This window comes from Gymnogyps californianus, chromosome 5 (assembly GCF_018139145.2).
Source record: "Gymnogyps californianus isolate 813 chromosome 5, ASM1813914v2, whole genome shotgun sequence".
Lineage (NCBI taxonomy): Eukaryota > Metazoa > Chordata > Aves > Accipitriformes > Cathartidae > Gymnogyps > Gymnogyps californianus.
The window spans coordinates 55,804,616-55,820,205 of NC_059475.1; the positions used below are offsets into that span (position 1 = coordinate 55,804,616).

The window sequence follows — 15,590 nt, forward strand, 5'->3', positions numbered from 1 at the left end:
GAAAAGATATATATACCCTTAAGTATTTTACTTCATACACTATACTGGGATGGTAAAAACTTCTGGAAAAAAGACTGTTCACTAACTTTATGATTTTGCTCACACTTACTTTTTAGCCCTACTGATATACTATTTTGCACTAAAACTCTAAGCTCCTTCAAGCAGAAATCCCTATATTGGAATAAAGATGGTCCTGTAAAATACAGCTATTTCTAGAGAAATAATTTACTTAATGATTCTTGACTCTCTAGATTTCTGTGGTAGAAACTGTACCTAGTTTAATTCATTTATTGTTGACAAGAGCTAGGTTGATTTTAATGTTTATGCACTTTTTTTTTTTAATTTAAAAAAAACAGTCTTGGACAACAGATGTCAAAATTCAAGGCTATTTTGAAATTAACAAAGTAGTCTAATGCAATTCAAATATTGACACAATTCCTATGGAAATAAACTTACTTTATTCAAATTTACTTAATATATTTTTGTTAACTATATTTATTAATAAGCAAAGTTATACCTAAGGTGATCATGAGAACAAGCTTCTGCAAATACTTCTCGGAAGGACAGAAAATCTTCTGTTGAAAACTTAACTGGCTCAATCTTTTCTATTCGGGTAAAGAAATCCCGAGCCATTGGTGTCAATGGGTTAAGGTTCAGTGAACTTTCAGGTGGGGGTAAAGGGTCAATATGAAGTACAGACACTGAGAAAGTTCCAACTGCCAGTCTAAAAAGAAGCTCAGGTCTGGATTCATCCACAGAAACAGATCTGGATGGAATAGCTGAAATACAAAATTAAGTTCACGTAATTTTTCAGCAATAACACATTTATAAAATCATCTTTCTTTTGATTTTCATTTCTTTTTACCAAGTTGCTGCATAACAATTCATTTCCAGAATTATCTAGGGAGCAGAATGCAAAACAACATTTTTACTTACATGTCCTTCTTAAGGAAGTCTGGTGAACCATGTTGGCTGTAAGCGAAGAACCTCTTGGAGGTTGTAGTTCTTGTTTGTTACGATCAAGAAAATCACCCCAAGTTGGTTGAAGCTAAAACAAAGATATGTATGATCTTAAATTTGACAAATAGATGTTAACATTAGATGAAACGTAAATAACAAGGTAAAGGAACAAAAAGAAAATATATGCATAAACAATCAACAGCATGGCATTTCATGGCATATTAGTGCTCAACTAAACAACGTAGATATGCTTTACTTTGGGCTACGCTTTCCAATTCTATGATCGTCTACACCCACATATTTTTAAACCTAAAGTTGCTCTCTCCATGAGTGTATATTTTCCTGTTTCTCTGTAAAAAGCACAACTGTTCTCCATGGCTTTCATTAAGCAAAATTAGGCACGTTAGGCACGTAAGATTTGAGAAAGATGGCGATATCAACAGCATAATTTTTATGTTGTTTGAGGAATAATGTAATACAATGATTTTGTACTTTTTATTGTCATTGCCTGTGTAGTCCATATAAAAGAAAACCCAGATGGCAAACATGCAGTTATTAAAAAGAAAATAAATCATAAAGCGTCCTGTATAAGCTTCAAGGCATTTGAAAACAAATACATTCCATTTCCTGTCTTGGTAGCCAAACAGATAAGAAACTTCGCAATACAATTTCCATAGCAGAAAAGGAATACTATCAGCTCTAAATATTTTCAATTGTCCTAGAATTTTGCATTAGTTCTTGATATTGTAAAAGAATATTTATGCAACAGTTTCAGACAAAAGTGTTAATTTCAAAAATATTTTAAATGTAGTTAATACTATACCACTGTAGTGCTCAGTGGAGATCCTGCTGGTGTAGTTGTATATGTACTGGTTAAAGACAAGTCTAGATCCATGGTTGGAGGGTCTCCAAGAGGTGGAAGGGAGGAAAGGCTGTGAGACATGTCCATTTCAGCCATCGAGAAGAAAACTTCTTCTTCTAATAAGAACCATAGATAGTAAAGTTATTTTCTAATGAAAAAAAAAAAAAAAACTCTAACAGAAATGTATTCTTAAGTTCAGAAATCTAACTGCTAGACAGAATAACCAGCGAAACATATTATTTACAGAAGTTCCAAGTTCTCTTGACACTGGGACTAGTAGCGTCTATGGACAGAGATTATTAAAAAAAAGGCAAAAAACCTAATAAATACTAAAATTGTTAAATGTTCCATTTTCATATTCAAGTTGGCATAATTTCTATAAATTCATACACTCTTGACAAATCAAAGTTCATATTTTCACATTTAAAATAATCAGCAAAAAATTATTCAAATAAAAATATAAATGTCAGGGCAATGTAACTAATATTCTAGATTTAATTTCCTCCACCAGGCATTTGAAAAGATGTTACACTGCATGTGTATTTACGGTGTTGCACAGTAACATACAGATTACTGAAAAGTTTTAATGAAATACTGAATCAAGTCTAGCTTGATACCTAAACTAGGTAATTTTTTATTCAACAGTACAATTAATAGCATACAATTATTCTATGTCAAAGTTCTTTTTTAAGTTAGTAAGATTAAAAGATGAACAGTCAATTTATATAATCTTAACAACAGGTTATTTGCTATGCTGCATCATCTTTTATACTTGCCACGACTAGAAGGCGTTCTGGCACTCTCTGTCTCATAGAAGCTTTGCTCAGAAGATGCTCCTGCAGATAAAGACTCTTTTCTTAAATAACGTTTCAACTCCATCTGAATCCGATACTCATCTTCCTGTTGCATTGGCCGGTTCTTCCTATCTTTATTTGACAATTCTATCCTGCTTAGGCTCTCTGAATTCAAAATAAGGACAGAAAGCCCACTGTAATTTTCTTACCAGTATCCCAAGCAAAATTAAAAAATGAATCTGAAAATTAACCAACTGTTGTTGTTGTTGTATATATATGCATCTGTATACATATATATATCTATTGTATATCAGATGTGTCTATAAATGCATTTTGTTGTTTTGAAGATTTTATTTGTCCAAAACAGGTTACTCTCTCCCTAGCATTCATTAATTTCAAATCTGAAGAAAATATTTTAAGGTCATATACGCAAATGTGTTCACATATAATATCAGCATGTATTTCTCTTCTCAGTCAGCTTTAGGGACTAAGGACACAATCTCTTAAAGATTTTACTATGAAGGAATTATTAAAATTTCAGGTTTGACGATGACACATATGGGAAACTATATGTAATGCTTTTCCAGTTATCTAAAAAACAATGAACAAGTCCAGCAGAACAAATATATCAGTATCATTAGAAGAATATTAAGCATCTACCCAGGACATGACAAATCTTTTCAAAAAGAAGATTAACTAGTTATCCTAATAAGAAGCGTTGTTACATTAGGTAGATGGGGGGAGAAGCAAACCAAAGCACCCTCATCCTGCTACTGCAGTAGTCGAAACACTGCTGTTAATTACTTAGCAAATATGGACAAACAAACTCGATTACTGTCTGTTCTATGTTTTCTGTGCCTGTCACTAAAGCATAGGACAGAGAAGGAACCAGACTGCTAAGCCCCTCTCATGAAACAGAGGCTACAAGAACCAAAATTGTTCTGGCCTCCTGATTTTCTCCACTTACCATTTCCTCATCTCTTGTCCTATTATATAGTCACTTGCCAAGCCTTATTTGTTACGTAGATTTTCATTATTAGCATGTACCATTTGTAACTGAAGTCAATAAATTGACCATAGTCCTACTCAGAGCAGCTACAAAACATTTTGCTAGTATCAGATAAAATTTAATAATAATCTACCACCACAAATATTTTTTTTCCACTGAGGAAACTTGTTTATCTTGCAAAGTTTATTTTTTGTCCACCATAATACATATTTAACATTTACAGAATGTTCACTTGCCTGGTCCAGCAATAGCTGCTACCATGTCCAACAGAAGATGCACCTGCCTTGGTGACAGAAATAGATGTACAGAGTCTATTTGTCCATCTATATCCAACTAAAAAAAAGAAAGAACACTTTCAAGAACACTTAAGGAATTTTTCTTTAAAAGTCTTGAATCAACTATTTTGATAACAGATTTTGATGCTGTAAAGGATACAGCCATTCTAGCAGTATCTTCATCTTCTACACAACAACAGCTAGAAATTTAATTGAGTATTGCTTCCAATCTGTAGTTGGCAGGATAAACACAGGTGTGTCACTGACAATTTATTAGCTTAAAATAAATATACAATCACCTAATAGGAAAATTCAAGAATACCATTAACCTGCTAGTTGTATTCCTTCTTTAATAATTCCAGAAGTAATCAACAATATAAAGTTAGTATTATGTACTAATTATAAAATACTGAAGTCAGCACCTCCTGAAGTAGACCTTAAAAACTGTAAAGGTTCTTTTCAGGACTTCTCTTTAGTACACAGATGAATAAATTCACATACTTTCTTCATAAAGAGTGGGATGTTTATAGAAGTCTAATTGGTTTGAGATGGTATACAACAAAGCAAGCCACTTCTCTTTTGAGAGCAGCTCAAGCTAAAATTATCTTAAGGACTTGTATAGATTTATTTTTCAATTCTAGAATCCTGTACTCCCAGATGTTGGTCCATTCATGATTATTACTCACTGTCTTGGGTGTAGGTGGCAAGGTGTTGGCAGTAGGGTATGCTGCACGGGCAGCCTCTGTGCTAAGAGGTCAGGGTCTGCCCCATGCTGGGCAGAGCTGGTTCCAGCCAGCCCTGAAATGGACCCACCTCAGGACACAGCTGAGCCCATCAGCAAAGCTGGTGGTGCCTCTGTGAAAACAGATTTAAGAAAGGCAAAATGCTGTGTGGGCAGTGAGGAAAAAACAGCAAGAGAAACAATCCTGCAAACACCAAGGTCAGGGAAGGAGGGGGAGAAGGTGCTCCAGATGCCAGAGCAGATATTCCCCTACAGCCTGTGGAAGGGATCACACCAGAGCAGAAAGCCACACTGCAGCTCATGGAAGACCCCACTCTGCAGCAGGTAGATGTGCCCTGAAGGAAGCTGTAGCCTGCGGAGAGCCCTCACAGGAGCAGGCTCCTAGCAGGTGCTGCAGCCCATGGAAAGGAGCCCATAGAGCAGCAGGTTCTCCTGTCAGGAACTGCGGTTCATGGAAGATCCATGCGGAAGCAGGTTTATCCTGCTGGACTGTAGCCCATGGAGAGGACCCACACTGAGGCAGTTTGTGAAGGACTGCAACCCGAGGGACCCACACTGGAGTAGGGGAAAAGCATGAGAAGGAAGGAGCAGCAGAGAGGAACTGTTATGAACTGCCTTCAACCCCTCAATTCCCCTTCCCCCTTGCACTACTCAAGGTGGTGAGGAGGTAGAGAAGTTGGGAATGACGAAGTGAGGTTGAGCCTGGGAAGAAAAATGGGTGAGGGGAAGGAGTTTGTTTCTCATCATCCAACTCCATTTTAATTGGCAATAAATTCAATTACTTTTCTGCAAGTTGAGTCTGTCGTGCCTGTGACAGTAACTGCTAAGTGGTCTCCCCACCTTTAACTCAATCTATAAGCTTTTTCATCACATTCTCTCCCCCTGTCCTGTCGAGGAGTGCAAGTGAGCACAGCTGGATGGGTGTATGACAGCCAGCCAAGGTCAACCCACCACACTCATGGGGGGGGGGGGGGGGGGGGGGGAAGGCATGCAGTGGAATGCATTTATATGAAAATATACTTTTGTTCATAAAGACCTTAAGGGAATATTTACCTAAGCGGGGAAAATAAATGATCAATTAGTTTTGTATACTGTTTCCTACTATTTTTTCCATCCTTTGGAAAGAGTTGAAAGAAAATGAAATTATTGAAGTGTGTCATACCCGACATGAACTTACACAGTATATTTTGTAGTTTGCATGCTTGAAACACCTATTCTAATCAAAGGTGTTCTAACATAATTCAGTTTCCAGAGTAAAAAAAGTTTAACCTAGACTAAGGAATATACTGTATCTATGCTTTTTCCAATCTCCATGAACTCTGATAAGTCAAAACCCAGGTCCTTCTTTAATTTTGTCATGTAATATTATATCCATTCACTAGTTCAGATGTTGCTGTTATTTAACATACCAACAGCATTTTGCCTGTATTCGAGCTCAACTTGCAGAGACCACTGCTCTGCATTCTATTATATTGAACACCTCCTATAAAACAAAAATTACTCTCAACCCTGCCCTTGATGTTTTTCTTCTGGCTACCTTAAAATACACCTAATGATATAAAAGTGGAAAATTTTTCATCTTTAGAAACATCCGCACATCAGTTAATGTAAAGGTGTTAACTGCATTAACTATTCATACTTTCGAAATAACCAGCATTTTTCTATTTCACACCAAACAAAATACATTACTTCACTTTTCAAAGGCTTGAATAAATAAGAAAAATTAAAGATTGACTAGAAATTGCTGGAAAAACTTTTCTACTGTAGTAGAAACTTTACGCTTTCTGTAGAATGCAGTGCACTATACAAGACAGGTCAACAGCCAATTTTAAATTGGAGACAAGGGGAATATATTTACACAACTTTACTTATAGACTCATACTTTAAAAAAAAAATAGGACTTTATTTTCCACTGCTTTACTTCCTGTATCTTTATGTAAAAGTCAAATAAAATATTATTTTAACTAGTAGCATTTAATATGGCATTATTATTTGATTTACTATAAATTTTAATATAACAATTCAGAAGTAGAAATGTTCATGTTAGTTTTATAATGCTGCAATGCTGCAACCGAATTAATCATTTAAGGTTTACTTGTAATTGTTGAAGTAAATTATACCCTTTTAAAACCAAAGTGATTTTAATCAACCAGTTAAACATTCCACACATATGTAGGCAAAGTCAGTCATAGTGCTACAAGAAAAAAGGATAAATGAATAGCAGCAGGATTTTCATGAAAACAAAACAGCTTTCTCAGGAGTTACTCCCATACATAAATTCAGTCTCTCTAACATACAGGAATTCTCCTTTAACAGATTTCAGTGTGCCATTGACTTGTCTGGCCACTGTAAAGATGTCTTATTGGACATAGATATTGGTTTTGAATGCAGAGAATCTACAACAAAACTAAGGGGATTCTGTCCCCTTGAGAATCTCACCATTTTTTGTATGCAGAATTAAAAATAAAATCCTACATAACTATTAATTTAGTTAAAGACCAGGAAAGCATGACTAACCTTAGCTCCAGGAAGTACTTCATTTTGCTTTAATGTTAGGCTCAACTCCATTCTACCAATCAGCTTACTGATCTGTACAGGGTCAGAAGGAGTAATTTCTGGCAAGTTTCTTGTTAATTGCGGATGTGGCTCATAAACAATTTTTGGATTCCAGCTAGGTGAAAGCTTTGGTTCAGTTGCCTTAAAACATTACAGAGAAAGAAATAAGAATGTATCTCATTTCTTACCAAAAAAAACCCAACCCAAAACCAAGCATTTTAAATAAGCTTATCACACAAATGATCATTTTACACAAATATAAATTTGATAATGGCATTAAAAACATATCTTGATAACTGTGAAACAAACAAGGCATGTAAAATGTCAAACATTAGGCCTTTGCAAAAAGGTGGAGCAAGTTTCCACAGAATAGTGAACTGTAGAGGACTTCTACACACTGAAGTTGCAACCAGATTCCAGTACAATACATCCTAAATTTTACTCAGGCCTAAAGTCTCTGTTTCCTTCACCCTCCTCAAAATCAACAGGAAGCGATTATGAAACTTATCAAACACAGATTCAAGTAAAAGTTCAACGCCTATATCCTGCAGAATTAATCTAATGTATTAGTGTAACAATATATTCTATCCTTCATCAATTTACATTCTTATATAATGCATTTAATTTTACCAGCTGTGTAGCTGAACACACTGGGGAGGACTTTGCTGATGCAGGAAACTCATCCCAGAAGAAAGAAACACCTGAGAGCTGCAGTAACTTGTGAGCAAAAGCTGTGGGCTGATGTACATTAATTCCAGAGCACTCATCTGCAGTCTCATCACAGTACATAGTTCTGGGAGACAAAAGAAAGGAAATAAAGATGGTAGGTGCATGCAAATTGTTACCTTTATTGTGCCATTTAGCCTCTAAGTTTGTACATGCTCTCTCTCTTCACACTATTTACAATGCCATTGACTGTCGTGAAAGGAGAAACCACCACTCTCTGGGAATGAGTGGAAATCTTAAATTTTCTACAGGATGCCACAGGACGATTGTGACATGCTTCCAGTGTGAATATATCCTAGTACTTATGTCTAATCTGACCACAACGTGAAGGAGTCTGCCCAACACTTCTATACATACGTTTCCATTAGGACACACACAATTCTTGCTTCAGAATCTGATTTTTTTAAAGATCTGCCATCTAATATTTTTCTGTTGTCTAAAAGTACTACTTGAAAGTAACATTCTGTCAAAATGAAAGTTGAACATAGAGGGAATAGGCTCCAATCCTGTAAAATTTCTGTGAAATTAAATTTCTTACATTATAATACTGAGAGACAGCATAAACACTAAACTCTTAAAAAGATGCAAGTCTCCACATAATAGAATTTACTGTGGAAAAATACACCTACCTTTCCATAAATAAAATGTATCAAACATCAAAGCAACATGCTATTTAACAGTTTGTTTCAATCTAGTTTTTAAAGTAAAGAAAAGGAGGTTTGTTCTGGGAATAGACTTCCATAAGAAAAATAATTACAGTTTTACTGACATCTCTCCTGAACTGAACATAACAACCTGAAGTTTATAAATGTTTAAAACCAAACGTATTTCATTAGCATTTCTCAGGAAGAATCAGTTTTATTTGGTAATGATTTCAATACTTTGCAAGAAAGTATGATAACACTATCCCATAGGTCAAAAAAAAATACTTTAAGAACGTGTACAGTATTCATGTTCAAAGTAATTACAGAATACATGTGGGCTCTTCTGAAAGCTCACAGAGGACCTAAAACCTTCCAGTTCAATTTTTTTCAGAACTGTATCTTTCTTCCTGAAAATATTTAAAGTGTCTTACTCAAAAGGGTCAGTTCCTTTTGTACATTGAAGAGATGGCCCGATGTGCCAACAATATCCGTTGACTGTTGAACATCTGACAAATGGTATTCATTAATTGTGGAAGTGGTCATTAACTTATCTTTGGAAAATCCAGAACTCTTCTAATTTAATGGTTAAATATCTTTAGCTTAAACATGTTAAGTAGAAGTTGAGTGGAGAAAATGCTCACTGGCATTATAAAAGAGATGCTCAAGAGCTAATGTCTAACTGTATAATAAGAATGTGTGTGCATGAGTAAAATATATTGTACAGGAAATGGCAAAAAGCGCCTTAGGAAAAAAAAATACAGACTAAAAAAAAAAATCTTTACCTTTCAATTCTGATTTCGAGTGCAGTTCCACTTTTAGAGTTTTCCGGCACATGTTCTATTCGCAAAACAGTATCTAAAAAGGTAACTTTCACTCTTCTTAGAACTTAAATGAGAAAACAAAAAGATTCCATGCAAGCATTTAAGTCAAGTTACTCAACAATTACTTTTACAACCGATTTAAAATGATCTTTCATTTTGTTTAAGTTCTCAATATTTATTTCAGTGGAAATAATCGATTGAGTTTAATAATGTAACAAGACATCAAGTGACAATGTAAACTCCTATTAAATGTCCAATATGTACACCCATACCATGCAATGGACCTTTAATGCATGGATATTTGAGCAAGTGACAACTCAACCCAAGTTGTTCTATGGCTCAGTGTGGATGATCCTCAAAGAAAGTACCTGCTTCATTGCGCACTGTGTCTGAACTCCTAAACATTGCTACAGCACCACGCTACTCTGGCTGAATACTTCTATTTCTAGATCTGATTTTAAACATTTCCCTTAGCTCAGACATTTCAGCACTAGGTTCTCCACCGCATAATGTAGTCATAAGCCCTTAGTTTCTTCCTTTTAAAAAACCCACCACCACCAAAAAACAGAGTTTCTAAAGTACTTCTAACAACATGGTGTGATTATTGAGATACATGTGTCATAACAGGTCAGCTTTGTGTAAAAATAGCTGAAAGACCATTCTCTGTTTCTCCCTCAACAGCACCACTACTAACAATCTAAGTTTGCCTGATGAACTAAATTGGCACCTCCAAAAATAAGGCATCTCACCAATCACTGAAGCACAAATTTAGCTGGATTTGTTCTGGTGTAAACAAACACCAATTTGCCCTGAAGTAGGGTTCATTCTGTCCACTGAGGGAAGTATACACATATTTTAGTAAGTAAATGGGCTTTTTTTCCCTGCTTCGAAAACAAGATCAATTGTCCTAACTTCCTGTTTAAATTTTACAGGTAATGCTAACAAGTGAAAATTTGTGAGACAAGTTATGGCAAGTGAGATACCATTTTGTAAAACTGAGACACAACATAAACTGATTTAATCTCAGATGTTCATTCAGATTTCAATAATTAATTCATACCTGTTTCAATAGTTTCTGCAAATTTCTCAAGTCCTTCAAAAGGCTGGGACCCTTCTCCTTGTTCATCTGTCAATTTTTGGCTAAGACACTCTTTTGCAAGCTGCATACTGCTGGTCATAAAACTTGACCAATACATAGGCTCAGACCCAGATGCTGTGGAGTAAAAGAAGTCTTAAAAAATTTGACTGTGAACATTTTGAAACAATAAAGACAAAAAGAAATAATACATTTGGCACATCCAGAAAAGACTTTCAACAGCTTAGTAAGAAGTCATACTTAAAAACACATTTAGTTACAATCTCTCTTTATACACTTTACTACTTTAAAATTACTTTAATCTATTTAGATTGCACTGGTAAGATTCTGGTATTTGAAAACTCAATATAAACAAGATGAAACCAGGATTTAGTATAACCAATCTTCAGCACTGGTTTAAGTGAATAATTTCTGAAGTGCTTTTATTATATTGGCATGATTTTGCAGGCATAATTGGCAAAATGAAATCAAGGAAGTAACTCTTTTTTAAGCATTATTTTAAGGTTTCTTATTCCATTTGAAACATATCCTAGATGGGGAAAGACTAAACAAGGTTTAAGTTGTTATCTTAGCATATTAGAACACGTTTTAAATGTCTAACACAGACCTGACATCGTAAGTAGAACATAATAAAATCCAAGAGCACAGCACGTATTAAGCTGAACAAGTTTTTTAGCAGCCAGATTAACTTAATTGACAGTGCATTCCTATCAGCTAATGCCAAGCCCATTGTGAGCAAATACTATAAAACTAGATTAGAAAAGTTAATCAAATTCAACTATACACTCTAGTATAGCAAACAAAAGTAAAACTAGCACAAATACAAACATGTTAAACAGGCAAAACATTCCAGTTTAGCATTCAGGTCTGGAAACATCCATGTGGCTATAGAAGTGTGATAAAACCAGCATCATGGTTTTTTTCTACTGTATTATAAAGCACTGTGCATCAGAGAACTAAATGGATGCAAGTGAATAAAGCTTCCTCCTTATACTACCATTCTTTCAAAGCAAGAATGTTACATCAGAAAGTGAGATAGCTCAAAATTTAGTTCCAGTTAAACAAGTAAGAATGAAATGCACAGTATATATAAGCAAGTTACTTAAGGTAACTTGCAAAAGATGGAAATAGGATTTATGCATTTTTTTCTCTTTATGATGCATTTAAAGAAACATTTTCTTCCATCTTCTCTACATTATAAAAAGGAAAACAAATTAAAATCCATCAGACATTCAATCACAATTTTCCACACACGAAAAATGCACTAAATGTCCCACACAAGTTATAACAACTCATCTTAACAGAATTTATAGAGGTTTGATAGCCAGCGAAAATTTATCATCAGGACAGTCTAAACTAGGTCAGTTAGATTCATATGGATACAGACAAGCTAGAAGAGCTCAGGCAATCCTCTCAGCATTATAATCAAAGGTAGTAAGTACTTAGAGTACTTAAAAGTCATTATTTCAAACTGTGATAGCAATTAAATTGTATTAGTTGTTCTCCAAATATATAAAAAGATGCATCTTTTACTCTACAGTTGCCAAAGAAAGCCAGAATGTCACTGTAACCCCCCCTTGTAGTCTTACACTATTGTGTTATCCTACTGCCACCTAATAGCCAGCTACTAATGCTGACTAACAGCACTTGGCATACAACACCCAAAAAACCTAGCTAACAAAAACTCCTTTCCACACAGTCTTATTTTCATTTCAATATGTCTGAAACAGTTTGGAAGAAGAGATACAACAGTAGGAACATTATTAACATTTTAAGTTATTTAACAGAACAACCACCAATTGAGAAACACTTGACAACCAACTGACGAACACCTGACAGTTTCTTTTTTTTTATTACATTCTCTGTCATCAATGTATGTAAATTAAATGGCACTTTAAATAAGGCTAAGAACTGACTAAAGCAAGTGTAGCCTTTTGCCTCTCAAAAACTGTAAAGAATCTCCTTTTCAAAAATTAAAAACACGCCTACCAAGCCTTGGTCTTGGCCTGAAGACCATCTCTAATCCTTTTACTTCTAATGCACAGTTATCCTGCAGCAACGACCCCCACGGAACAGATAAAGAAATTGATTGGATAAATCCATCTGTGACTTCCAGAGGTGCATCTGCAGACTCCAGGATCTCATTAAGACACTAGAAGAAGAGAATAAAATAAAAATAACAACAATAATTAAAAAAAAAAAAAAATCACATCCATAATTTTGCATATAACAAATAAAACATATTGAGGCTACCAGAAAATGAATTATACTCAGAAAGACAGTAAACTGGCCACTTTCAAGTATTTTGATTCCATCGTAATTTGTTTCACTTTAACTACTTAGCTTTCAGCATAATACAGATTTCTCTGTCGTAGCTGTGTAACTTGTATTTTTGCACTATATCAAAAAAATTCTGCTATCCTATTGTTATAAATACTGTAGTACTGACACAAGTTAATCTATTCTTTCTCCGGCAATACTTGAAGAAAGCTGAAAACAGACTGACAGTAAAAATGCAAAAAGTACCTGGTTTCTGTGGCAAGAGTATTTCACTAGCATGTAATTTCAATGTAATGTGCATTTTACATTTCTCTGTTACACTGGAACAATGGAATCAAATAATCACCTCTTGCTGTATAACATGCTTACCATTTCTAAATCAGATTTTAATGTGTTCAGCACTAATTTAAAAAATCAAAGCTCAGTGGACAGACCAATATTCTACAGAAACTGTTCTGTTAATCCAGTCCTTTATAGTGACATTATAAACAAAACTACAATCAAGTTGCCCTCAGTATCATACAGTGTAAGTGAAACTGATGAGAAATACGGAACACCAGCTCTGAAGAAGTAACTTAGGATTTTTAAGTGAAAAGACTCACTTGTTGCACTATATAGCTTACAGAGGAAATATATTCTTTGCATTTATGTTAAAAAAATGTGAATCCCTGTTCGTGCCCTGATTGAAAAATTTAGTTAAAACTGAAACTGTTGAACAAGAACTATCTAGGCTGCTTTAATAAAAGAAAAAACAATCTAAATCACATACCAAATTTGGTGAGTGCAACTTTCTAATATATACAAGACCCTGCTAAAGACTGTGGTTGTAATATTAGGACATAATCTTCAGCTGGCAAAAAAAATGTGGTTTTGACCTTCCTGTGTTGAACAGAGCCACTGATTTTACCTGAGAAAATGCATAAATTCAACATAAAAAGTTTTTTTAAAAAATAAGTATTTAAAAGTTGCTTTCCATTTTAATTATATTTAAAATGTTCTAATTATACGGAATAATTTAAAAATAAAAATGAACAAAAAAAGTTTTCAGAAAATGACATTTTTCATTCTTATGTCTCCAGGTGCAACATTCCCATCATGTTAACTTATTGCTCTGCTTATGCTCTTAATAACTTTGCTTTTAGAATTTTGTTTGCTTTCATGTTTGGCTTTTCTAGTTTCTCTTCCAAAGTCCACTCAAGCAGCAGAAAAAAAGACATCAGCTTTAAAGAAACAGAACAGAACAGTTCTGTCGGGAAATTATTTAAGAATCAAATAATCAACTAAGATTCAGTGACATTAAAACTTTATTTTGAACTAAATACAAGAATTACAGATGTGGTAATAGTCTAAGATAAGGCAAAACTAATTATTTGGCACGCAAACTATATTTGAAAATATCACAGATTCATTTAAATTACTTGAACCTTTACAAAACAATTTGCTACAGCAGGAAGTAAGCTAGTTACCATATTTTGAATAAATCTGACTCAGATGTCTTTTTGCTACCAACATAGATGGCAATAAAAATGAGTATATTGTAGTACATTGCTTATTATTTTGAAATAGAAATTTACTATCTAAAAGCAAAAAAATCCAAGTATTCTTATAGCTAAATTACTTCATAAACAAGCCAGTTGTTCCTAGAAAGCAGCAATTAGAGCATTCCAACTGAAATTTTTTAAAATGTGAAGTACAGTCTTCACATCGGGACTTGTTCCCACATTATTGACTGAAAGTCTCCAGCTGGAAATCACAGTAATACTAGTAACGAAAGTACTATTCGATGTATATTAAAATTCAACCACAAACATCATGGGTTACATTTTGTTTTTTCTAAACAGCCCAGCTCCCAAGAGGCAAAGGGGTTACACTAATAGCCCCAGGTATTCCTACGTATCGCTGTAATCTATAAACACGTACAATGTTGGCTAAAATACCTACAATGTTAAGATGAACAAAAGTATCCACAAAAATGGGTAAGATAATATGTAAAAATACAGTCATCCTGGTGATTCACAGAGAACAAGCTTACAATGACTAGGGGGAAAAAAGGAGCTGTAGTACTTCCGCGACATCTATTTTTGCAATCTGTCATACATGAGAAAGTCACGTGCAGAGAACCTCAAACATGTCATTGTTTACAAGCGAAAAAGAAAAATGCTGATCCACAAACAGGGAAGATAACCTAAGCATTATTGTATATACATTTAATCCCTGTGTATACATAACTAACTGTTCATTTAGTACTGGTCCATAACTGCTGCTGTTTCAAAGTATTTACATTTTAAATAGTCACTTTGACTAGCGAAGAGTGCTGCAATACCCACTAGAGGGCATAATAATTCAATTAAAGCGAGACAGCCTTACTGCCTGCCACAGAAAACAAGCTGCAGACACAGCCAGAAAAGAAAAGAAGAAAACAAACAAGCAAACAACAAAAAAACCCACACTAAAACACTGGTAATATTGAGCATTTCTGCAAATGTCTGTCTCCTTCCACTTTCAAACATATTTTCACACAAACAACTGGAAAAGCATTATTTGAAAATATCACATATTCACAAGTATTTTAAAGTGTACCCAGCATGGCCTAATACCAGAACATAGTACAGTAAAAATGTGTTTTGAAAGTACTTTGTAAAGCAATAAGCCTATGTACCTAGTTCATCATCTGTGCTACCCTAGAAGTCAGTGACTGACGCACAGCAGTGCTTAAGGCTCCTCCTGACAGTCACCTGACTGGCAGGTAGAATTCAATAACACTGGCAATTAACCCAAGAAACTTTACGAAATAATACAAACACGTACACAGACCTTTGGATTAC

General features: G+C 34.6%; 1 protein-coding gene across 2 annotated transcripts in view; it reads right to left on the reverse strand.

Annotated features, from left to right (window-relative positions):
* ATG2B (autophagy related 2B) overlaps positions 1 to 15,590 on the reverse strand; it is a 46,586-nt gene that overhangs the window by 30,088 nt on the left and 908 nt on the right. The window contains exons 2-11 of one of the 2 annotated variants that reach the window (XM_050898489.1): positions 12,475 to 12,637; positions 10,450 to 10,602; positions 9,351 to 9,453; positions 7,829 to 7,991; positions 7,160 to 7,339; positions 3,858 to 3,958; positions 2,599 to 2,777; positions 1,784 to 1,938; positions 937 to 1,048; positions 518 to 779 (exon numbers count right to left, since the gene is read on the reverse strand). In XM_050898489.1, the coding sequence (XP_050754446.1) occupies positions 518 to 779; positions 937 to 1,048; positions 1,784 to 1,938; positions 2,599 to 2,777; positions 3,858 to 3,958; positions 7,160 to 7,339; positions 7,829 to 7,991; positions 9,351 to 9,453; positions 10,450 to 10,602; positions 12,475 to 12,637 (1,571 nt within the window). Of the gene's footprint in view, positions 1 to 517; positions 780 to 936; positions 1,049 to 1,783; positions 1,939 to 2,598; positions 2,778 to 3,857; positions 3,959 to 7,159; positions 7,340 to 7,828; positions 7,992 to 9,350; positions 9,454 to 10,449; positions 10,603 to 12,474; positions 12,638 to 15,590 lie in introns of those variants that run through there. The other variant, XM_050898490.1, reaches the window with a different exon arrangement.